General features: G+C 33.1%; 1 protein-coding gene across 1 annotated transcript; it reads right to left on the bottom strand.

Moving 5' to 3' along the window:
* Nucleotides 1–557: 557 nt before the first annotated feature.
* On the bottom strand, nt 558–21,633 carry LOC145296990 (NADH dehydrogenase [ubiquinone] 1 alpha subcomplex subunit 5-like). Its single transcript, XM_080143215.1, has 5 exons — nt 21,525–21,633; nt 12,508–12,552; nt 7,900–8,016; nt 4,166–4,231; nt 558–878 (listed from the first exon to the last, which is right to left on the bottom strand). The coding sequence occupies exons 1-5, from the start codon at nt 21,543–21,545 to the stop codon at nt 774–776; spliced, it is 354 nt and encodes a 117-aa protein (XP_079999341.1). The 5' UTR covers nt 21,546–21,633; the 3' UTR covers nt 558–773.
* Nucleotides 21,634–26,601: the final 4,968 nt, after the last annotated feature.

Raw genomic sequence — 26,601 nt, 5'->3', positions numbered from 1 at the left:
GGGGACAATTTATACCTTTTAATGTAAACTGGGCAAATATTTTAGCTGATAGAATTGGAGTCATGAAAGATGAGTTCTATAAAATAATGTAATCATACTCTAATACACGGAAAAACATTTGATAAATCAAAAAATAAATTGGCAAAAACAATTCTGAAACTCTATAGATAAACAAGTAGATTGCTGTTTTTGCTTTATTACAAAATTAAAATTAAGTTTCAAAGAAAACGGGCAAGAGTTTACAATTAACAATAGGAAGAAAATGTTGGGTGGAGGAAAAGAAAAACAAGAGGTATAGTTCTAGTGTTGTTTGCTTTTGTAGTCCTAAACTCAGCCTTATTTGAAAATTAAAGTTATAACAGCAAACCTTTCTTTAAAAAAAAAAAAAAAATGTGAAAACAAAACAAAAAAAAATCAATCCGCTGTTTGGTTAAATTCGTTCAAATGCAAAAAATATAAAAAATCTCTATAAACCAAAAAGAATTTTTTTTGTGTTTGTATTTTGTTACTAACAAACTATTTTTAAAGTTAAAAAAACAAAAAGATAACATCTTAGATTAGTTAAACAGATTTATTTCTTTCAGTTTCAAGAGGAATAATAAAAATTCATTTGGTACAAGAAACAAAACAAATCCTGCAAAGATGTTTTTGTTACTTGTCAAATTATAAATACAAACTGCTATCTCTTTCCATGTGGATTGCTGAAGAGAATCTACAAATCATAAAATGGACTTTCATTTTTTTTTTTTTTTTTTGTAGAAAACTATCCATTATTACGTGACTGGCCATTTCCACTGGTTGTGGGGGGCTTCAGCAAGAAGAGGCTCCCATGGTTTCCATTCTAGCATTTTCCTTGATAGCGACAATTCACGATGGGCCTGTAAACGAATAAAAAGGGAGGGAAAAAAACGTTGCATTAAAAGTGAAACAAAAGATGAACAACTTAAAAAATATTGTTTTCTTTAAGTAAATCAAGTTTAGAGGAGAATTTTGAAAAATTAGGATTAACTACTTTACTACAGAGAAGAATGAAAGGTAATTTAAATGAAGCTTTTAAAATAAGTAATGGAATTTCTATGGTGGATAAGTTTGTTTTTTTGTCCCCCCCCCCTCACTTCTATCTTGATTGGTTGTTTTTGTTTTACAGCATATCAACCCTTTTCAGGTTATTTAATGTCAAATCCAGTGATTTTTGGAGAAAAAATTTTTAATAGTATATATATATATATATAATTTTTTTTTTTTTTTTTTTTTTTTTCAAGTTGGTTTCTATTCAACCCACAGTTAGGACCCTAACAGGTACTACCACTCTGGGTCAGAGTGGACCTGGGAGCAATGGCAATTAAAGGGTGGCTCCACACTCTCCAAAACCCGCAAGCTGGAGCCTCACCATTGGATATAATTTAAGGTCATATCCAGGACCTTTGATCTTGAAGCTGAAAGGTGGAAATAGATTTCAAAAATTAAATCTTTTAACCGACCAAAAACAAATGATCCGTTGGGTTAGATTACTTGAATGAGAAAAAAATGAAAAGACAAAATCCAAAATTAATCCCTTTACTCAATATATTTTCTTTCTTGCTTTCTACAGCTACGGGTTAAAATAGTATTACTATCTGATAATATTCAGTTTTGTTTTAGAATAAACTATTGCAATTTTTAATAATATATTATAGCTATTAATAAAGAAGGGGAGATAGATATAAGAGTGACAGATGCTGCATAAAATGATAGAGGACCAAACAACTTAGTAAGAAATTGGTCACTTAGTGAGTTAATTAGAAATTGTGGCTAACTAGGACAATTAAAATATAAGTTTTATTTTTCAAACATAACTCAATCCTAAAACTGAAGAATTCCTCAATTTTTTTTTTAAGTAAAATAAAATATTTGTGCAATTCCTAGGAATACGCTTCTACCTGGTCATGGGTGACAGAATAAAAACAATAATTCCATATGTTCCTAAGATCAACATCAAAATTCGAAAAGATGCACGTGAAAAAGATCAGAGGTTACACTGGCCGAAACATTAAAGATAACAAAGATTAGAATAGTAGTCCGAATAAACCAAAATATTATTCTGTGGAATATTTAGATTTTCTATTATTTTTAAATAATTGCTTATTTGAATTTCTCTTTGCAAGATTATTAATGAGAAATTTTAAGAGGCATATTTTATTACATTACAGAAAACTGTTAGAGGAAACATTTTTACTTACTAAAACAGATTAAAGGGAAGTTATCATGTGCAATTATACTGAGTTTGCCAAAAATCATAGAAATTAGTTTGTTTTTTCGTAAATAAGTCAGTTATTTATTTATTTATTTTTTTTCGACTCTGGGGTGATGGCAGGTAGGTACAGCAAGTAAATTAGAATGCCAAAATGAGTGTCTATAGGATCATCTGGTCACTATTGAACATGATGTAGCACATGATGATGAAAGAGATGAGAAATGGTTGAGGGATGTATTAGAACAGGGATGTAAGTGATCAAAATGACAAAAAAAACAACTGAAATCGAGATGAAATTAATTTGTGAAATTTAACATAAAATGATTCTTGAATCTCACTAAGAATATCTTTAAAAAAAAAAAAAAAAAACTTCATAGAATTTAAGGGAGTGGAATATTTTTTTAATGCTGAAAAGTAGATCCCCCCCCCAAAAAAAAATATTGACTATCCTAAAACGTTCAAATGGTGCAGAAATGGATGATCAGTTTATATTAAATTCTGAAATCAAGCCAAGGATGTAAAACTTTAGTGAGTCGTCAGAAAAACTTTAACAAAAATCTGCCTCTTCTGAGTTACAAAAAAAAAGTGGACGATTTGCATCATGATTAAAAACAAGTCTTATAATCTGAAGGCTGAGAGTTCAATCCCTGTACAGGGTAATACTTCTGTATTTTCTCTTCAATTATACCCCAAAGTTCATTTTTAAGAAGAACCAAGTAATGGAAATAATTGTCTTTTTTACTGGAAAAAAACAAAAAATATATATTTGTTACTTGCCCCATTTTAAAATTAATCAAATATCAGCAATGTCGGAAGTATGAGTATTGTTTTGAATGTAAACAGCTGTTTTTTTGTTTTTTCCAAGTTACAAGTAGAGAACAATATTTTTTAAAGGAGATGGAAGTTTGACTTTGTTTGATAATGCTTACAAAAGATACGTTTTCATGCAAAATCTATTTGAACATTTTTTATAAATTTGTTTATTACTATGTGCATCTTTTTGTTTGCTAAGTGGCATCATATAATGCACCCCTTTCTCAACATGATAATGCCAGAACTATGCCATCTGGAACTCCATTATGGCGAACAGGTCTGGTATCGTGATATTAGAACCACAACTTAGCAAACAGGGTTTTGATAAAAGCCCAGGAGGAGTCAGCATCAAGATTTATTTTAGTCATCTATGTCTGCATGTGACAATTAAAGATGTATTAGGCGCAGAAACACAATTAGAGTGAGAGTGACACCGTTGTTTTTGCGCCGTTCACTTGTGTATTTGGGAAGCCAAACCTTCTCTGACTTTACATGAAATTGCTGAACCTTACTGCTCTTGGTGTCAAATATAAACACCTGCAACCCTGCAGATTAACAAGTAGCAGTGACTAACAAGGAGATCTTTGTGTGCTACCAGTTAATCCTAAGGCATAATCTTTTTGAGTTGGAAGTCCAACTTTAAAAAAAAACCCAACAAAATCAGCAGCAAATAATTGAAGTATGAGTATTATTTGTAATTTAAACAAGATAAGTTTTTTTAAGTTGTAGCTAAGTCAGGAACCCAAATTCTTTTTAGGTAGAAACTGGAGTTTGGCTTTGTTTCAATATTTATGTAAGTAAAGTATATTCTATATTTAAACATGTCATTTTTCCTATGTGTCTCTGTTAAGCAACATTATACAAAGCCTCAGCCACAGATTAACTTGAAGTATCAATATTCTTTGTAAACACCTTTTTTCTGGGAAGCGATTTAAAAAAAAAAAAAAAAATTCTAACAACATGGAATCACTAATTTTCAAATAAGATGTTATACAGAAAATGTTATGTAATAAAAAAAAAAAAAAAATTCAAATGTTTTTTGTTTTTAAGTTAACAAAAATAATGAAAGAAAATGCTCTTCTTTAAATTAAAAAGAAAAAAAAAAACTGAATGCCTGACCTGTAAAATCATTTCTTCCACTTGTCCGGATTGGGCTGCTTCTTCCAGTTTTTGGATATCTTTTATCTACAAAAAGTGAAGATAAAATAATAAATGATATAAATGGAGTGTCATTGACTGAATCATATTAATGCCGAAAAATCATTTGAAAAACAGATGTCAGAAAAAATAACATATTTTAGAGAGAAGATTGCATAAGAATATAACTGAACACATTTGTTATATTTTATCATTCATAAGGAAAATAATAAAATATAAAGTAATGAAAAAAGTATAAACTTTATTTTATACAAACATTTCTGGCTACATATGTTCATACAGGTTTCAGCTGAAGCCTGACATAGGCTAAAGCTTTGTTGGACAAAAATATTAGCAATTTCACAAATATTTTGGTTTGACGAAGCTTTAGACTGGCTTAAGAGTCAGCTGAAATATATATATATACATATATAGCCATAAATCTTTGTATACTTTATCTTCTCTATATAAATAAAATGAACTCATTTTTTCCCCTCCGAGTTTGACCTTAATAGGATTGAAAATCAAGAGATTTTTTGCAGATGTACTGTACACAAACTCCATCGCGCTATCTGAGGTATTATAGGCATATTAGCTACCCACTACCTTGCTAACCAGAGCTTCCTATATTTTATCTGGTGAGAGTTCACTGCCAAAGCCGGTTACGATCAATGGAAGTAGTAAAGTCTTCTCTCTCTAATAAATTCATACTTCCACCACCACCACCCATTTACACTGTCCGTGACCGTTCACAGGAGACAATTACTAACAAACACCGGTTAAGGCTTTTGTAAAAACTGGACTGCAATTTAGGTGAAACACCTCACGCTTACTTTTAATTTTGGTTCAAAACAAAAACAAAACAAAAAACTTTACATTTTCTTTCCTTAAAATAAAAATTATATTACTTCGATTCCGCTTTATTTCGCGTTCTACGCCATTTGTCACATCGCTTCTTTGGATTTTTTCATTGTATTTTATTTGGGTTTTTTATGTTTCTTTTCTCTGTTTTTCGTTTTCACGATCTTTCCATTTTTCTAATTTATTTCTGCTCTCTTTCCGTTTTTCTTTTTTCGCCAAGTTTACCATTGTTTCTTTTTAACTTATTTTTTTTTTTAATTTACTCTGTTTCTGTTTCCATGACCTTTCCATTTTCTTTTGTTATTTCTTCTCTCTTTCCGTTTTACCTCTTCCTTCGACAAGATTAACATCGTTTCTTTCTTTGTAAAACAGCTGGATTTTTTTTTACACTAAAAAAAAAATACATTAAAACAAATCTTTCCTTTTTCTTCCGTTTCTTTGTTCGCTGTCTTTCTAATCTCATGTTTATTTACAAAAAAAAAAAAAAAAATCATAAATCATTTCCGTTACATTTTGCTATTTTCATCATTTATTTATTTTTTTTTTACGTATTTTCCTTAGAGGCGGCAATAGGAACCCATTTCTTTCCCATTATTCTTCCTTTTTCTTGGGTTGGAAACATCCGTCTCACATTCGTATATAATAAAATATTTCTTTGGTAGATTTCGAGGTGCTAAAACCGCGGTGATGGGGATTCTTCCATTACACCAAATCGAGCCAGGGTACAGCTAGTACTCAATAATTTAGTAATCGATAATTGTGTAGACTGGGTAGAATTTGGAATATTTAAGGGGACAGCTCAACAAGAACTTATTTACATTGAACTTGAAGGCTACCATATTGTGATCGGCTGGGAAGCAGGCCAACAGAACAGTGTTCCACATGTGGGCAGTTCTAGGAAAGAAGCTTTGTTCATGGAATTTGAGTTTATAGTGGTTGTAACTAGTGTTTTTTGTGAAAATTTGGCAAGGGGGAACCATAGATCGAAGCTCAGACGAGCACTTGCCATGAAAATAACTATAGAGCAGAGACAAGCTCTTCTGTGGAAAAGAGATTGCAGGGATTGGAAACATTTGATGTATGTGTTCCATTCCAGATCAGGAGTGAAGGTCAATCCCAGAAGTTTGTCAGGACATGGTGCTTAGATAAAAGTAATTCATTTCAATTAGAGCATGATGGGGGTCAGAACGATTATGATGAAAGGAGAGAAGCTTAGTTTTATATGCATTAAAATTAATCAGCCACCTTTTTCCCCATTGCACCACATGCTCAAGATCAGAAGAGAGAATTAGAAAGATCTTAGTAATTGTTGGCTTTTGAAGTGTTGTCAATGAATGATCTAAGAATGCGATTTGGGAGATCATTGACAAAGACCAAGAAGAGAGTTGGGTCCAGGATAGAACCGACGGACGCCAGTGTTGATACTATGAGCTTCTGATTTCTGCCCATCGACGACTATTCTTATAAAGCTATCAGAGAGAAAGGATTTAGTAATTGAGAGGACAATTACAGCTATTTCATAGCTGGAAATCTTGTGAAGCAGATCTTTATGCCACAGCCTATCAAAAGCCTTGGATATGTTAAGAGCTATTGCTTTAGAAACAAAGTCCTTGTCAAGAGATTTACTAATCCTTTGTAATATTACAGTTAGTACATCAGCTGTAGCTCTAGCAGAACAAAAACCATCTTGCATGTCACTAAGTAGGTTATTTCTGCTGAGGTGGTTGACCACTTCCCTATTTATCACAGATTCCAGCAACTCCTGACACACAGGAGACCAATTGGTCTTTACTGAGAGGCACTTGCAATCTATTATTATTATTATTATTATTATTATAATACTAAAGCTGAGTTAATCAACCTCTGTTTCTGGAGGATTTTGTTTATATATAACTAGTGGGAGTACCCGGCCTTGCCCGGGTGTGGAGAGGTGGTGTAATAAGGATATTTAGCAAGGGTCAGGCGTAAAAAAAGAGCATAGCTACCCAATGGAAAAATAAAAAAGGGATAAAAATCACATAAATAAATGTTAAAACTCTTTTTTTAAAAAAAGAGAAAAAAAAAAAAAAAGTATGCTATGTGGACACAAACATGAAACCTAAAGCTTACCACACGGCCTCGATAACCACTGCTCCACAATGAAATACGCAAAGTAATGTTTTTTTTCTATTTAAACCAATTCAAGAAAGAACGACATTCGCGCATGCGTGCTTGTCTAAATTGTTTACGAAAGAATGATTTTTTGATACTCTTCCTCATTGCAAAGTCTATTTCTATTGAAAATAATCGATTGTTTTTTCTAATTCTCACATATTATTCAACCGAGACATTGCTCTTACAGATGGTACTAGTCTGGACCCGGTCCGATGCTGCTGAGAAAAGTTTTTGCAAGGCATACAAACATGCATACACATAAACAGATGTTTAAGATCTATATTATAGAAGATTTAACCACACAAAATATATGTTAAAATATTGATTTTAGGATTGAGTTATGTTAAAAAAAAAAATAAAGATCTATAACCTGATGTAGTTTTTTTAAATTTGTTGATATGTTATCATTATGACTGATAGAAGATAAAAAGGAGGGAAGCAAGAAAAAAAAAAGGGGGGAAGGAAGGTAATAGGGAAAGAAAAAAAAAACTGAGATGTTTATATGTAAGGAAAGGGGTACAACTCTGTAAAAAAAAAAAAAAAAAAAAAAAAAATGGGGTAACTATTTGAGATTATCCCTTAAGAGAATTGCATATTTCTAATAACAGAAAATTATCTCTCTCTCACCACCCCCCTCCCGAATTCCGAAGAAATTATTTTTGTCAGCCATTTTGATCAATTCAAAATATCAAATGTCTTACCGAATTAACTAGAGACAACTTCTGCTTGACAATCTGTTCTGTGTTGATACGGTAAGTGGCGTCTTCCGGCATCTTGTTGAGAGTACGCAAGATTTTGTCATACATAACTTTCAAGGTCTGAAATTAAAACCAAAAAAATTCTTTCTTTAATAAAATATATTAGTCCTCGCGTGAAAGAGCAGGACACAAAATGTTTTAAATAATAATAATAGAATAACAAAGACTTTCGCTGGCAAGGACTACTACTGACCGTAACCAGTTATGCAATCCTTTTGAAATTTTCATCTCTATCTTACTCGTTATGTACTGAATATTTGTTAATGAAACCTATATGAAATATGTTCCTTATTGAATTTTAAAGATTTTCTATTCTGAAAGAAGTTTAAAAAAAAAATTTAATCTAAAAGTTATTTTTAAGTTTTTGTTAAAAAAAAATTAAGATTTTCTCATTATTCAGACCTATATTACAAAGAGGGGGTTGCAAAAAATGAGTTGTGGTGTGAGGAGAAATACAAACTGACATAGAGAGAAGGAGAGTTTTAAAATATAATCTTAAAAAGATAGGATACAAGTTAGAAAAGCATTTCATCCAAGGCATGAAAATTGTTAAACAAAATGTTTTTACTATAGGCTTTAAAAATAAAGGTCCAAGATTCAATTTGAAATTTATTTATCTTCAAAGTGCACTTTTATAAATTTTACAAAGTAAGGTATAAAAAATTAATTTAAATTGAATCAAAAAATTACCTTGGATTTATTTTATGTAATGTACATTTTGTTGCAATTTAAAAACATAACCTTTCATCTAGCGATTAATGATATAGATATAAAATTTTCAATGATTTTTTTTTTAAAAAGTGCAACAGAATGTACATTACATAAAATAAATCGAAGGTAATTTTTTGATTCAATTTAAATTAAATTTTTATACCTTACTTTGTAAAATTTATAAAAGTGCACTTTGAAGATAAATAAATTTCAAATTGAATCTTGTACCTTTATTTTTAAAGCCTATAGTAAAAACATTTTGTTTAACAATTTTCATGCCTTGGAAGAAATGCTTTTCTAACTTGTATACATACATATGCATGTGTTTGAGTACTTATGTAGGTAAGCATATTTGCAAGTGACTCCCTCTATAGTTTAACATCAAGATGCTTCCTAAAAATGAGAACCATTCATTTCAACTGAGGCCAACCAGAAATATGAGCGTTTGGGGTGGAAGGATGAAGTTTGGCTTTGGATGCATTAAAGGTAACTCATCACTTTTACCCCATTGTCCAGGTTAGAGGAGATAGAATTAGAAAAATATCTTTATATTAAGAGACATTCTAGACACATTGACAGCATTAGAACACTTTAATTTATGCAGAATGCTGTTTTTTTTATGTACTAACAAGTTACCACTTATCAAGACCCAAAGGCCACTCAAGTATAAAGAGTTTGTTGAGTTGCGTGTGAAACAATAACATGGAATTGGTAATGATGGTTGAAATTGAGAATTTATTTGAGAGGATGGCTCAACAATAATTTGTTAAAATTGAACTTTTGAAAAAAAAAACATATTGTAATTAGCTGAAAAGCAGCCCCATGGTATTGTGTTCCACAGACAGGTCTTGGAAAGAAACTTTGCCCATGGAAGTTACGTTTAGTTTTTTTAAGTACACAGAGGAGAAAGAACAAATTATTTACAGCGGTTGTAGCTAGATGAGGTTTTGCTGTGAATGTTTTACGGTGAGGAGGGGGCATAGCTTGGATCTCAGTTGAGCACCTAGCATGAAAATAAAAATTCAGCAGAGAAAGACTATAGCGTCGTCTCTTCTGTACACTGAAGCAACATAAGATTAATTGCAAAAAGAACAACTTGAAATGCTGATACAAGTTTTATGTGATGAGTAAAAGTCATTTTTCATCAGAAAAGGTAAAAGAACGACCATATAAAGTTCAGAGAATGTAGAACTTGATTGAAAAAAGTGTTTATGATCACATGACCTGTAAGATTACAATCTCCATACTCCTTAAACTATTATGTATAAGGTGTAGTTGAGAAAAAGGTTCAGGAGTACTCTCATGGCACAAAATATTATCTGAATGTCTCCATGTTTCTCAGTGTTTCATTTTACTTCAGTCAAAGTTCTCAGAATTTAAGGAGCCCCCTACATGGGACTAACACTTGAACTCTAGATAGATCTAGATATATATATATATATATATATATTGATAGCGTGAATTTTATAAAATAAGTCGCCCAAATAAAAGATAGACACGACCTCCTTTCGTAAATTGGAGATATTATAATCTAGGGAATACATAAAAAGTTCTAAGGCATGGTAACCCTCTTCCTCCCCGAAAAAACTCTTTGCCAGACATACAAACACACATTTTTGCTTTTATATAATAGACTAGCATGGGTGGCTGGCGTTACCCGGGTGTTTATACTAGGCAGGTAGGCTCGAACCCAAAGCGAAAAAACCTAACGTCTTACTGCTCGGCCATGATTAACGATTAAAAAGTTGACATGCAGAAAGTGAATGATTTAATGCAAGAGAAGAAATGAGATCACGTAAGCCAGTTAAGCTTTCAGATTTCCGCCATCGTGGGGGAAATCAGCTACTCCCCAAGAAGGGGGGGGGGGCTCTGGCAGTGTCTTAGTGAATAGCAATTGTCTGATATGAAGAGTATTCCTCGCAGTGATCAAAACTGATTGCCTTCAACACCTGCTGGCCATGAAGGCCAGCAACTTGGTTCTTTTTTTCGAATCAGTTTCACTTTTAAACAAAAAAGCCAAAGAAACATGCGGCAAGGAAGAAATAGCGCGAAAATAGCATGTAAAAATCGCTCAAATAAAAGATAGACGTGACCTCCTTTAGTAAATCGGAGATATTATAATCTAGGAAGTATATAAAAAGTTGTAAGAATTACGTAATAGTATGTTTTGGGTTTTTTTTTACTAAAAATGCATTTTTAACATTTTTTTTAGATAGCCACTTATAATGTACAAGCACCAAAAGATTATCTGTATTGAATTGTTATTTTTGTGTATAAATTTATCCTCGTATATGTTATACACCCTTAACGTGATCAATCACAATCGATGGCAACCCAAACTCCTTATTCATTAGTTTAAGTGTGGAGGAGGGTGCCATTCCTTTCCTAAGATTACTCCACTTACCCTTTGATCCTCACCTTATAATGCTGAGTGTTTAGCAAGGGGGCATCAACCACCACTTTGTTATAATGCTATAAATGCAATTATGAATTACTTAAGACTTCTACCGGATTATGGTTTACGGAATGAGAGCAGGCTATCCCCATGCATTAAATAAAGGATGGCATTCAAAATTTAGTAGAGATTCCAATGTTCACCAAGATACACCTGAAAAAAGTCAGAAGTTACATTAGCTGAAATGTTGTGAGAACAATATCCAAGATGAGAAGAGTAAGTCAGAATAATACATGCACATACATGTTAAATCTGGAAGGTGCTTGTTCAGAAATCGCCCCAAAATTAAAAAATCTGTATGATGTAGATACTTTTAATGGATCGAAAATACTATCTTCCGAAAATCACGTAAATTGATCATGTAGTTTTATTTTTAATACAGAAAATAAAATTTTATGATTAAGCAAAAAGGGATTGTTTCATGTCATCTTGAAGAAACAAGGGCAAATAACTCCCCGATAATTCAGACTTGTGAGATAAGCCTTGAAATGTCTGATTTCCCATTAATTGCTTAAAATTGTTTAAGAATGATTTTCTTTGTATATAAAAACAACTACTTGATTAATTTACATGATTTCTTAAATGTGATTCTATTCGTTCCATATGTACATCATAAAGACTTTTTTCTGTACTTTTGTTTTTGCCTAACGTTCACAGGAAACATGAGTTGGAAAAATTACATTGAGAGCATTGCCAGGACCGCTGCAAAAAAGGTAGGTTCTCTCTACCGTGCTAGAAAGCTACTAACGCCTGAAAGTATCCTGTACCTCTATAAGGCCACCATTCGCCCATGTATGGAGTATTGCTGTCATATTTGGGCTGGAGCATCTGCTACTAGTCTCTCACTCCTTGACAAGGTTCAAAAAAGAGTCGCCAACCTAATAGGTCCTGAACTGTCATCTAAGCTTCAGCCTCTGTACCATCAACGAAATGTAGCATCTCTCTGCCTGTTCTACAAGTACTTTAATGGTGAATGTTCTGACGAACTGCAAGCACTTGTACCCCCTCGACGTAAATACCCCCGACAAGCAGCAAAATCACATCCCTTCACAGTTGAGATCTCTAGATGTAAGAGAGCCTTCTACTCTAGTAGTTTCTTCCCCAGAACCGCTAGACTTTGGAATTCTCTTCCAGGTTCCTGCTTCCCCAACTGTATTGACATGCAGAAGTTCAATTGCCCAACTCCCCACATAGTACCCCTGTAGCCTGTGTCCCTGATAGTAACCCCCTACATCAAAGTGGCAAGGTGCCTTGTTTGGGGTGAAAATGTAATAAAAAAAAAATTGAAAAAAAGATTCTGGACAACCACCATCTAGAAATATCAGAAAATCAGTCGTTTTTTTGTTTTTTTATATATAAAAACCAACAAAAGTAAATCAACTTACATGGTGTGGATGCTTTGCCACAGTCAGGCCCGTCAAGCCAGTGGTCTGTGAAGTAAAGTAAAAGAAAACTGAACAAATGTTGAACAAAATTTCAATTAACAGCAATAATAAATAGCAGGATACCATTTTCAGCGAGAGAGAGAGAGGAAAAAGGGAAGAGGCAAAGAAAGGCAAGACAAAAAGAGGAAAAGCAAGAAAAAAAATCAATGAATATTTTTAAAATATGGGCATAAAGCTCTTATGATTACCTCTTTTCTTATTTAAAATAAAGCAGTCTCATTTTTCTGAATAAAAAAAGGGTAGACTTCTGCTAAAAAGTGGACAACTCGCATCACTGCAAGCACAATAAACCTTATTACAGAAAGGGTTACACAGAAGACACTTCAAAAGTGAAATCAAAATGCTGCATAGGTTTATTTGATCTAATAACAAATCAACACTTTGGGGAGATTATTTAATGCTGGAAGAAAATCAAGTAAACGATTTATTACATAAAAGGAAATTACAAGTTCATACTTTTATGGAACAGTGAAAAGAAAAAAAAAAGTACTTTTCTATAACAGTGGTTCCTCTGAGAAATCTTATTTAGGAGCACAAATGAACTACAATACTTGATTTTGGCCAATAAATTTTTATTCTAGCCAGAAATTATTTTTGAAATTGCAGCAAAAAGGTTTTAAAACCATTTTCAAATTTCTCATGACTAACGTGAAAATTTTTTAAATCTATGAACACAAATAGTCGTAAATGGTGTTTACTTTGCAGTTTTCAACATTCGAATTTAATCTCTGCTAGTATTAAAGTTTATAGCATAAAGAAGTATATAGCGGCTGCTGAAATCTCATCTATTTCGCTTGCTTTCAAATCTATATAATTATAAAACTCTGTGGACCTTGCTTGCATCTTGTCTTCCATGATCAGGTGATGCCATCTTTAAAAAAAGGATAACTGATGAATTTATATACGTGTATATATAAAAGTGAGAATGTGTGTGTGTGAGGACATTTCTCAACCTATATACTCAATGGATTTTTGATCTATAGACCTAAAATTTGGTGTATAGGATATTCAGACATGTGGAAAACTCTTTAATAGGTTTTCATCTGAAAAAAAAAAAAAACGGCTGCTAAGGGGTCAAATTTGAAAAATTGGTATGTGGGGATCATTGGATTTTTATTTGTTTACTAACTGTTCCACGAATGTGCATGCATGAATGGTTCACATGACAGATTATGTTAAAAATAAGTAGGTTTAAAAACGCTTTTTAAAGATTGTGTTCAGTTGACCTAATGGTTATCATACTTGGCTCACTGTCTTTAGGCTTTGGTTTAAATCTCAGAGATTTCAATGACAAGTGAATTTCTGTGAGCTCAATAACAAAAATGAAGGATGACCGGTGAATTTTTATGAAAATTCACCCATCATCCTTTTTTGTTTAAAAGATGGAATCGCTCAATCATAGAAAACAAAATTCGAGCAATCAAGCAAGCAAGCATGCATATATATATATATATATATATATATATAAATTCACCTGTTATTCCTTGGGCGCATCTCAGAGGCTAAGGAATGAGGGTCGAGAGTTGTAGGTTTTCATTTTGATACTAGCTTATTGCACCCAAGTCACATATACTTTTTTTTAGTTTTGATCACACTACTATATATTAGTTTCAATATAATAATTGATAGAGAATTGTCTCTAAAATAATAAATAGGTGATCTGCATGAATTAAAATATCATATTTAAGCGTATCTTACGACTGAGTAATGGCGGGTAGCCTACTAGTGTTAAATAAAATTGTTTATTGAAATAAACTTCAGCTTTAAAGATCTATAAAGCTGAACAGTCCTTGACAAAGTGGCCAACATACAAACAAAAAGAGAAAGATATTTTTATATATTACTTTCGGAGATAGGGTTCACGAAGGGCATGTGTTTTTCGTTTAACTTTTTTTCACACCATTGATTTTTGTAATAAAAAGTCTTTAAAATTCAAAAGTGTAACAAAATAACTTAACACAGACATCTTGTGAATGCAGCCGCACTTTTTATGCCCGCCACATATTTGCCGCAATTAAGGTTTTTATTATCTCATTTAGGAATTTGTTAGGCAGAGTTTCCTGCATGTCTAAGCATTCTATTGTTGAAAGTTTTGACATTTCATGCCTCATTGATTTCTAGTTATCAGATAATGAAATCTTCACAGCACAAAACCAGTTTTAGTCTAACGAGGCTAAAAATGTTTTTACAAATAAAACTTTTTTTTTTATTCTTTCAAAGAAGTTGATTTTGGGGAAGGGGGGGGGTCACAATGTGTGATACTATAAAGTGGGCCTTAGGTGGACTTGAGTCACTAAGTGCTGAGAGGGGGGGCAATAGACAAAGGAACAGGAAACAATAGATAGGAAGTAACAAACAATGAATCTCTAGGTATTTTTAAATTGAGCTTTTTAGAGTTGACAGAAAAATAGAAACCTACAGATAAAACAGGGAAGGGCAGCTACGTAGAGGAGACAGTTAGTTGACAACTAGATGCCCGTCGCGGCAGATGGAAGTTGGACAGTTTTAAAGTTGACTGTGAAACAGAAATTGAGACGGACGTAACATCGATAGAATGGGAAGAAGACACACACATACAATTCCAACGGTCAATTATATGCGAACATTGGCGTTTGTGTTTTCCCTTTCTTTGTTCCATGATTTATTATATTTATTACATTTCTACTTTTGTGAAACTGTGCGTGTTCCCATCGACAGTCGCCAGCGAGAAAATGACGATCCGGCCATAAGAGGAATAGTCGAACAAAAAATCCACGATACACGACGTTGGGAGTCGGCGATCTGTCGGGGCAGCGCACGTTTGGTCACACAAAGTACCGATGTGTACTAACTAAAAGTTAATTTTTAGGGTGTGTTTGGAATGAATATCACATTGAAAATTGTAGCCGGCACATAGTTTTTATGATTTTAAGACCTTTATTATCCAATATATGGGATTTTAAAACCCATATCCCCAGATCTGGCTATAGTTTGCACTGCAGATAGACAATATAGGAACTAAGAGATCCTGAAAATTTGAGCACGTAACTCCAAGCGGTTTCCGATTTAGAGCATTTTTTGTTTTGGTGTTAGGCGCATGATGTGACGCCTGGGCGACAATTTTGTGATGTCATTTCTTTGAATATTTTCTGATTGAAAGATTATATGGCTCTAAAAATTCATAAGTTTTTGGACCCAAGGAATCCAAAAATGGCATCAGATTTTCTCCTTCATTTTGGAATAAATTTTTAATTAAACCAGATACTAAAACACTGAAGTTCTGGTAACAATTTCAACGACCTAGCAGTCTTCAAGATTAGTTGATGAGGGTTGGAAACACCAAGTTGGATAAAAGTATGCTTTTTTTATAAGAAACCAATAATAGAATGGTAAAAATCTTAAGAAACTTCTAGTACTATCTCAAGCCAACAATTTTGATTAAGAAAGTTCTTGAGAAACTTTTTAAATCTCAAAAGACTCTGGGCAGTGATTTTGACCCAATTTTTAAACATTTGTTTATATTTTCCTGAAAACGCAATTTTTTTCACTCTGATTTCTATATAGCTGCCTGAATATTTCTAACCTATCATAAAGTGTCAAAAAATCATAAATTTACAAAATAATTTTTCTCCAGGGATGTCCTTGAGAGTAACCCCTATCAAATTTTTCAGAAATTCCAAAATAATAAAAATGACCTAAAATGATCAAAATAGAAAATGTTATTGCTTTTCACGATGGGATACTTAAAACTACATGGAATCTATCTGAAAATATAAAAATATTAATTAAAGTAGCAAAACTTGAAAAAAATTAGTTTTCCTGAAAATCACTGCACATCAACAAAATGCAAAGCACTCCTAAATTTTGTTGATATGTGATTTAAGAAAAGGTTAAAATTGTTTCAATTTCTTGTGTTTCATGGGATTTATACACGTTTTTAAATTCTGGGAATGGCCAGATTTAACCCCATACAGATCGAAACTGGTTACTTCCCATTAAGGTACTTCTCAGGGAATAGTTCAAGTTCGTTTTTGTGTATGAAATAGTTTGTTCGCTCAGAAGGGCCTAGCTAAAACAAACACCCCTTATCAAAATTGCCATGTTTTGTATAAGAAAAAAGAACAAGGGGAGGAGACAAAAAGGCAGAAAATGAGTATACATAAGTTTTTGCATTTTTGGTTCAGAGACAATTTATTGTGTCTAAAAAGAATATATGAAAAAAATAATGCGTTACCATGCCAGCCACACCCTTTTTCTATTCGATTTTGGGGCACATGTGGAAAAATCCAAAAACCCTTAATATCTCTATAAGGCTTCATTTTGGAGAAAATCTGATGCCATTTTTGGATTCCTTGGGTCCAAAAACTTACCTGGGTGAATTTTTAGGGCTATATGATCTTTCAATCAGAAAATATTCAAAGAAATAACATCATAAAATTGTCGCCCAGACGTCGCATCATGTGCCTAACACCAAAACAAAAAATGCTCTAAATCGGAAACCGCTTGGAGTTACGTGCTCAAATTTTCAGGATCTCTTAGTTCCTATATTGTCTATCTGCAGTGCAAACTACAGCCAGATCTATGGATGATTTGACACGGAATAACCCATATATTCTCTAATAGTTTTCAGTGGTCGCCATTGTTTTCACCGCTAATGATATAAACTGAAGCAAACATGCATATTTAAGTGAAAAAAAAAAAAAAATGGCAATCACTGAAAATCATTACATAATACATTAGATAATAAAGGTCTTAATATCATAAAAACTACTTGTCGGTAAACAAAGTCCATCCCCTCTCCATATTAAGAATGGGTTTCTAAATACTTAGGTTATTATTTTAGTACAGTCTGTAAACTGCAGAATACTAAAGATGAAATGGACACAAACTTTTTATAAATGTTGGCAAGAAACCTGAACAAAATGCTGATGTGTACCAACTAAACACCTTTCAAAAGTTGATTTGGGTGTATTTTGAATGAATATCACGTTTTGTTCACCTAACAATTTAATAAGATACCTTTAAAATTCTATCTAAAAAAGAAAAAATAGCACTGTCTGTAAACTTTTTTGTATCTCATCATTTAAAAAAAAATTGGTGCTTATGCATCTATGTTACCACACTATTTTTTAAATAGCAATTCAATTTTTACAATATTTTTGCTTGTTTTGTTTGTTAGGTGAAAATACAGAATAGTTACAAAACAACCTCCTCTCCCCATATTAAGAATGGCATTCTAAATAATAACATTATTTCAGTGTGGTAACATAGATGCATAAGTACCAACATTTTTTATGTTAATTTACATGTTCTTTAAAAATTTCCTGTTTTCTTAATTTTCAAAATTTTGCCATAATGTTTGATTTATTGGTTTAAAATTGTTTGAAAGGTAATTACTTTGTCTATATTGAGCTGTTAGTATTTATGCAGAATACAGACCGTGTTGAAATAATAACGTTTAGAAATCTATTTTTAACACCTAACAATTTAATAAACAAAACACAATGTAAAAAATTGAATTTAACTTGAAAAGTACACATTCTGCATAAGTACTTAACTTTTTTCATATTTAAATACTAGCAAGGAGATCCGATGTTGCTCAGGATTAAATGATGATCAACAGATGTTTCACACTCTTATATTTTTATTGTCATCGAAATCATCATTGATTGCCTGCTCTAGTTGGAAATCCATCGCGGTGCACAGAGAAGAAAGCTTCACATGCCTCCCCACAGTCACTTAGTCCACAATATACTTTAGTCTACATTGCACTGTAGAGAATTTACAGTTGATTTTATGAAATTATTTTTTATATATAATGCCTTGAATTAAAGTTTAAAATGCAAGTATCATGATTTAAATATACTCTAAACAGAAACATTAATTTTGAACATGTCCTTGTCATATCAAAGAACCTACTGTTTATTTTATATGCCTGGCCTTACTGCTTGTGTGGTAATAAAACTTCTCAAATGCACTTGCGATGTTAGGCTGCATAAGGTGTTAACTTCGATCAAAATCGCCTGTTCCTTCTTTCATTGGATTATTTTGATTATCAATACTTATCAAAGACTTTTTGATACAAAACTCATCTAAGAACACTGCCAGGCATGTAAAGTACATTCATGTGAGATTTTATAAAAATCGCTCAAGCTGTTTTTGAGTCCATAGGGAACAAAACTCACATGCAAAGTTCCTTTTATATAATAGGAGAGATAATGGATGTCAACATTTTCTTGCAATGCATCTATCAATTCCTGCATTCACCATATTTGCCAAATTATACAATTCTTTATAACATAATTCATTGACTCATCATTATTATTAGTCCGATTGATTGAGATTCCAAGTTTCCATTTAGACAAACAAATTCTGTCAACCATTTCTAAAATGTATTGTCAACCCAAGTGATTGCTTTTTGATTATAAATCTGGATTTGATTGTGAATCTATCCAACTGCTTTGGATATAAGATATTTATCTATAATATAAATCTCACCTGTCTGTTTAAATGTATGTATGCATGTTTTATTTTACTTCAATCGAAGTTCTCAGAAATCAAGGCGCCCATTACCTGGGGCTAACACTTGAACTCTATATGAAATACATACATATTCGAATGTTCCATTAAAGTTCTTTATCTCTCAAACACTGAGTTAGTAAAGAAATTGAGAACATAATTTTCTTCTCCCCAATTATCCATTTTCATACGTTGCAGTATATCTTTCGTTTCGGTCTCTTGGTCTTACTGGATTCCAGGACAAGAATTTATCTAGTCTGGTGGAGTATCCAGCTTCGTGTTGTTACTTGAGGTAACATCACTTGGTGAAAGTGCACCATTCCTTGTAAAAGCTAATGTGGGTTAGCCATAGTGAGGAGATTTTATTTGGGCAGCGAATACTATGTGATTTTTTAATATTTGGTCAGGGTTTACTTCTAGGGAAAAGTATCCACATGCCAGGTTGTTTTGACAAACCCCTGTGCAGAGAGACCTTGGACACTCGAGGATAGTGTCTAGTAGGCATTATGTCTACCTAAAACTTTCGACAGAGGTGACAGATTTTCACGAGATCAGTATCGTTTTGAAGCTCAATGTCCCGGATGACAAATCGAAAAATTGGCCAAAAACATTAATTCCTTCACCCTCAACTGGACAGCTTTCTACAAGGAGGGGTCAATTTTTTTGCAAGACATTTTTGCAAGTCATCGTATCGGTTGGATTGACTTTGCCTAATTTTAACATCCCGAACTTCTGGTTGCGTCATGGAATAGCAGTAAGATGTCAGGTTTTCTTTCACTTTCTTTTCAGCCTTCGCGTCATGGGTTCAAGCCTGCCTGCCTGCCTACTACCACTTTTTTTTTTTTTTTTGGCTCAACACATACCTCCAAAGACCCAGCCAACACCGTATTAAAGAATAGTCTTTCGATTCAAGTTGTAGCTCTCAATCAAACATCTAATCCTATTTTCTTTTGCGTATAGCGGTGGCATATAAAGTACGGCCGCATAATTGTTAACATAAGACAATTTAGGCACAACTCAGAAATGTGCAACAGTATTTAAATTTAATTTTAGCATTTCTGCATCTATGTTACCGTGCTGAACTAATAACATGATTATTTAGAAATCTATTCTTAACATGGAGGAGGGGGAGTGTTTTATAAGTATTCTATACTTTCACCTAACAATTTAATAAACAAAAATAAAAACTGAATTTAACTTGAAAATATTATTTAAAAAATAGTGCCATAACATAGATGCATACGCACCTTAATTTTAATTCAAAATCATTTTTAAAAAATGCTCCTCCTTAACCCTACCACTAACCTTAAGTCTGCATGGCACTATGGAGAATTATAAACACCCACACTGGAAAAGGTGTATACGGGACAGGACGCGTAGTTCAATTTTGCATAGATTTTATTGTATTTTGAGGTGCTTCTTGTATTGCTTGTTAAGTTATAGTCAACAAATCGATTTTTAAATAGATCGTTTTATTACGCATTTGTCATGTCGAAAATAGTAATATATCCAAAAATTACGAAAATTCATCGTTACTTATTGTGTTTTTAGGAAAAAAGTCTATCACTATAAACAACAAATATTGTAGCCATGACAAGCAATCTAAAATATTCTTTTCAGAGTTATGCCCCCTGTGTATAGCCTACTACTAACTGCCTACTTTATAACGTCTAAGAAAAATACGATTTTACCCAACTTTCTTTAAAAATTACTTTAACTAGAAATAAATTTCTACTCGATTATTTTTCATAAGTTTTGGATATATTACTATTTTTGGCATGACAATTAAGTACGTAATATTGTTTTTGCTCAAAACAACATATTTAAAAAAAAAAATCGATTTGTTGACTATAGCTTAACAAGCACTGTATTTTATTTTTTTCTTATTGTCAATTTGAATTTAAGGTCAGAGTAGGGGCTTATGAAGGGCGTATTTGTATTTTAAAACATGATATTCATGAACTCCAACACCAACCATACGTATGAATAAGAAAAAAAAACACTACTTCTGAAAATTAATAACTTTTCTTTAGTTGAAACGCATTCGCTTGACTCGATAATCTTCATTTTCCTCATGCGCGTCCCTAATCTTCGGTGGAAAAAAGTAAAGGAAGCGTAGGGGGTTGTAGTTATAGATTTTTACAAGGATTTTTATTAATTAATTGGACATTTTAATTTGTTTTTACGGCTGCTTTCTAAAAGAAAAAAAAAACTTGACCTGTACAAGAAAAACAAATTCTTTCTAATATCTAAAAGGCTTCAAGGACATCGGTCGATTGAGAGAAAATCTAAACAAGGGTAAATCAATATAAAAAAAAAAGCAAAAGAGATTAATGAACCACAGAATTTAAAGCGAAAAACATTGTATAGACAACAAACTATAAATCCGAAGCAATCGTGAAGATTTATCATGACAGATAATAAAACTATTTTGAATAATATTGGCAAGGTGAACTCACCGTTTTGATGAACGCCGCCATATTTACCGGAAGTTGGAAGTTGTTTTGAGAGTTATCGCCCTTGTGTTCAACTTTTTTTTTCTGTTTGAATTTTATTAAACTTCATATTCAAAGTGACAATAAAAAAAGTAAATATTTATTTGCACAGAATATAAAAAATTACATTTGAACAAATTAGGCACAAGGCCATTCAGAAGTGTGTACTAGTACGCCACTCTGTAAATGTTTGTCAAAGGGACAATGAAGGGATATTTGGAAAATTTGGCCAAATGTCTTACTACACTATTGCGCGAGCCTTTTCTAGTCTCACACAAAAACACACGTTCACATCTCAAGCCATATTTCTTGTCACATACATACGCACGCACGTACACACAAGTACATATATTCACGTTCACGTACATACACTCACATTCACGTGTATACACACATGCTAACGTACACACATGTACTCACATACGCGCACACGTGCGCACACATGGACAACGTCACTTCCCCTTTCAAAGAAAATCCACACAAGCGCAAAAGACCACCGGAAACAACTATAAAAGCAAGAGCAATAAGCAGCTTCTTTCTTTTCGGACCAGCTTTCAAGTTGAACGGTTCAACGAACCAGCCACCTCCCTTTCGGGAGGCGCGCGCCCATGCACCTCACGCCACTTGCTACCATATGGGGCAAAAAGCTAGCAAACAGTACGTACACCTTATACACTTTCTATCTCCATAACCTGGATTGACTTTCTCTCTCTCTCTAACTTGTGCGGGAGAACACCTTCGCGTAGCTGACTGCTAACATGGCGCACAGCTTTACGGATGTCAACCCTCTATCTTTTTCTTTGTCTACACGTGGGACTATCATTCCCATTTCCACTACATTACTCACTTCTCTTCCCACACGCGAACAAACGATAGTGACCCGAACGTGAGATGAACACGCATTTCCTTTTCTTTCTACACTACCAGTCCTGCAACAAACGATGGTTACATCCACGCGGACATGAACATATGTTATACCTAAAACATTCATTATTTAAACAGTAAATAAACGACACGTTTATCTTATCCAGCAATTGAGTTTTTGTTTCCTTCATTCCATTCGTTTCATTATTTTCTTTTGTAGCGAGTTAGGGTACTTATATCCTGGCCTGCAACACTATCAACAAAGTGACTGTCGGACAGAGATCTTCACAAACCTTCTAGGTACCCACTTCTGAAATCTAAAGTTTACAGAGGTGCAGTAGGCAATACACTTTTGCTGTGCCCCTTCCGGAAGATGTTCCCACACCTGATAAATCCAGCAGGACAGTCATTCTCCAGTGCAGCACAGAACAAACTAACTGCTTTAACAACATATAATGGTTTTAATATTATGCAACATGGATCAATCAAAATACAGTGTTCACATAAAAGAGAATGGGAGACACTTAAGTTCTTTGTTGTGACAACAGAAGGACCTACTATCATAGGACTACTTTCGACCAGAGACCTTAAGCTGGTAACCCTACAATCCAGGAAACACCAGTTTCAATAAGATCAGTACAGGATCTGTTAAATATGTACCCAGACCATTTTGACATATACATAATTTTGAGGGTGTCCTAGTGTCCTAAAACCAGACAACAACTTTGTTATACATGCACCTAGAAAATATCCCATGTGTATGAGGTATGAAATCCAAACTGAATTGGAGAATACAGTAAAACAAGGCATTATATGCAGAGTAACCGAGCCTACAGAATTGATCAGCGGCTTGGTTTATGTGCATAAAGGCAACAGAAAACTCTGTATTTAAATCTCTCAGATCTAAACAGAGCCATCATGAGATGCAGTTACAAGACCCCTACGATGGAAGAACACAGAACACATAGGTATAGTGAATGTGGCCATGACAGCATCCCTCTTTATTTTGCTATAAGGATTTTTTTAGGAATTCCTTTTTTGAAAATTTTAAAGAAGTGACGAACATAAACACACCTATAGGCCTGTTAAGGTGGAAAAGGATGCTGTATGGCATAAAAACGGCAAGTGCAATTTTTCAAAAAACTATTGAAAAAGTAATAGGAAATGTTGAAAATGTCATCTGTTATCAAGACAATATATGTGTTGGAGATTTAAATGAAGATGATTTAAAGAAAAAAAAACTGAAAATATACTGAATCGGCTAAGAGACGCTGGCATAACAGTAAATACAAAAATTTCATTATTGTTTAATGAAATTTCATTTTTGGGTTATTCAATATCAAAGGAAGGGATCTCTACAGATGAGGCGCTGATAGAGAAAATTCTAAAAGTGGCTACACCAAAAAATAAAAAAGAGTTGGAGTCTTTCTTGGTTTTGGTAAATTTTTATAGAAAATATGTACCAAAATATAATGAGTTGACAGAACCATTTGCGAAGTTAAGAAAAAAAAAATGTGGAGTTCATTTGGCTAGAGCACCAACAGAAAGCCTTTGAAAACTTAAAACAGATTCTGGCGAGAAAGCCAATAGTACAAATTTTTTACCCAAAGAAGGACATAACTCTAACTACTGACGCTAGTGAGCATTCCGTATCCAATATTTTGTCACAAGATGGTCATCCCATAATGTACTTATCGAGGAGATTAACAGCGACTGAACACAATTATATATAAAGGGAGGCACTAGCCATAATGTGGACAACGGACAAAGCAAGACAGTTCTTGATGGGAAAAAAATTCTTGTTGAAAATAACGTTAAAGTTATTTTAACAGAAGTCATCCATAGTTGTTGTTGTCTCACCACATTTTATCCAAGTAAGCTGAAACGTCATGAAACAACAACTAAGAAAGATGGGGATAATAGTTCGCAATAAATAAATTATTAAATAATGAATTCCAATTAAATAATATATATATCATTCGGTACGGACCCGACCATGGAAGATCAGATAATAAAATAAACGTGGATTTATAAGACCAAAAAATCCAACCTTTATCACCCTTCAGGGCCCGTGGCACAGTGGATAGAGATGTTGAATCTCTTCGGTTCCAGAATTGAGAAATTGTCTGAAGATAGCAGTTTCAATCCTACCCAAAGCCGGCCAGAGACTTACTTGGCCAAAACGTGGTGGGATGACAACAACTATGGATGCCAGTAATTGCTGAGAATGCAGTTAGGAGATTCGGAGTTCCTATCCTGTCGCGGTTACCACCTGATGAAGGGCAGAGGAATAGTTGGCCGAAATGTTGTGAAACAACAACTAAGAAAGATGAGGATAATAGTCCGCAAAAAATAAATTAATAAATAATACTCATCTCAATAATGAATTCCAATGAAATAATAAATATTGGTGTTATTGTTTTTTTTTTCTTTCTCTTTGCAAAACTCAATCATGTTCTGCAAAGTCAAAAACAAAAAGAACAATTTTCCTCTACAAAACAACCAAACCAAACCAAACACCATGAATAAATATTTAAAGATATAAAGAACTTGAAACATAAACATATTTTTCCAAAATTACTGGATTCGGTATTAAATAACCCAAATGGTTGATATGGTGTAAAAAAGACAAAAAAAAAAAACAATCAAATCAAACACCATGAATAAATATTTGAAAACATAAAGTATTTGAAGCATATTCAAAATTACTGGATGCAACATTACATAACCCATTGAACTCGGGAATCTTCCTGTTGAACCCAGGAATCTTTCTGCCAAACTCTGGAATTTGCATGGAATTTGGAATGGAACTTTTAGTAAGATACTGGTCTGTACCCACTAATAAAATACATTTAATGAACACAGCACGAAATGAACAGCAAATTTCTTTTCAACAATAACAACGAAAAAGAGTATTTATTTGCAGCAGAAGTCGAGGGTCGGACTGAGGTAGAGGAAGAAGGAATAGAAAGTGCTTTCAGGGTCGGTGTCAGTCAATTAGGATATTTCCTGTGTCATTCCCAGTTCGCAGTTGTCTCAAGATGTCTGGTGGGCAGGGGACGAGAGAGGAGAGGTGTTGCTAGGCTGAAGGTCCAGTTCTGACTGATTTTCCCTCAAAACTTTAGGGAGCAGATGAATCCATGCACCTCGTTAACTGATAGGTCAGCCTGTTGCAAAATGTAAATATAGATAAAACTGGCTTAATAACATTTAGATAAGAAGTGAGAGTGAAGAAATAAGAAATGAAAATAAATCAAAAGTAGGTATAAAGAGTAAAGACGTTTGAAAAATGAAAAATATTAAAAAATATAAAAAATATAATTAGGAGGAAGGGGTTAATTATATATGAAAAGGAAGGAGAGAATAGGGGAATAAAAATCGGAAGTGTAGTATAAAGGTAATTAATAGTAAAAGAAAAAAATGGGTCACTATGAAATACTGAGGATCATTAAAGAAGAACAAGTAAAAAAATAAAAAAAATAAATTATAGGGAAGATAGAAGAGAAAATGAAAAAAGTAGGAATAAAGATTAAAAAAAAATCTAATAAGAGATATAGAAATACATATATAAATAAAAAAAAAATCTGAAAGTAAAGAAAATAGGAGCCAAAGCTTTAAATAATCCAGATTAAAAACTTTAAAATATTCAAAGAAAGTTCAAAGATAAAAAATTGAAAAATATTTATACAAGTTCAAGTGAAATCTTTAGAGTGGCATTACAGAAAGTGAAGAATATGACAACTGTTTAAGAATCCAAGAGGGGAATAGTGGCTATTAGAAGGACAAATTGAAGAGAACATGCAGTCAAGTTTTTGACAGCCAATAGAGAGCGTAGACTTTGAAAGTTGGTGTCATAAATTACAGTCTAAATCAAGAGGAGTTTGTACGAATTGTGACGTGAGAAGGAGTGCTGACATTTTTTTTTTCATTTACAAGCTATTCCGGCCATTTTTAAATTTTATTTTTACATATAACTCTTATCTTCATGTAATCTTGATAAGCTGTGACTAAAAAAAATGGACAAATTTGACATCCGCTTAATATCAGAGTTTGATGGATCTGCTACTCATCATAATCATGCTGTCCTTCATATTTGAAGATGACTAGTCATGTGCTCAGTGCTTTATCGTATGGTGTTGTAACATTCCATGTTCAGTGTGGAAAGTTTTCCCAGAAG

This window comes from Euprymna scolopes, chromosome 2 (assembly GCF_053919585.1).
Source record: "Euprymna scolopes isolate OS-2025 chromosome 2, ASM5391958v1, whole genome shotgun sequence".
Classification (NCBI taxonomy): Eukaryota; Metazoa; Mollusca; class Cephalopoda; order Sepiida; family Sepiolidae; genus Euprymna; species Euprymna scolopes.
The sequence above is the reverse complement of the archived record's forward strand: the minus strand, read 5'-3'. Positions and strand labels throughout refer to the sequence as shown.

Bases quoted from the DNA above. Each gene is read 5' to 3' on its own strand.
- LOC145296990 (XM_080143215.1), bottom strand. From the start codon at position 21,545: ATGGCGGCGTTCATCAAAACG. The intron at 12,553-21,524 runs GTGAGTTCACCT...TTTACTTCACAG, and splicing joins TGGCGGCGTTCATCAAAACG to ACCACTGGCTTGACGGGCCT. The intron at 8,017-12,507 runs GTAAGTTGATTT...TTTTAATTTCAG, and splicing joins TGGCAAAGCATCCACACCAT to ACCTTGAAAGTTATGTATGA.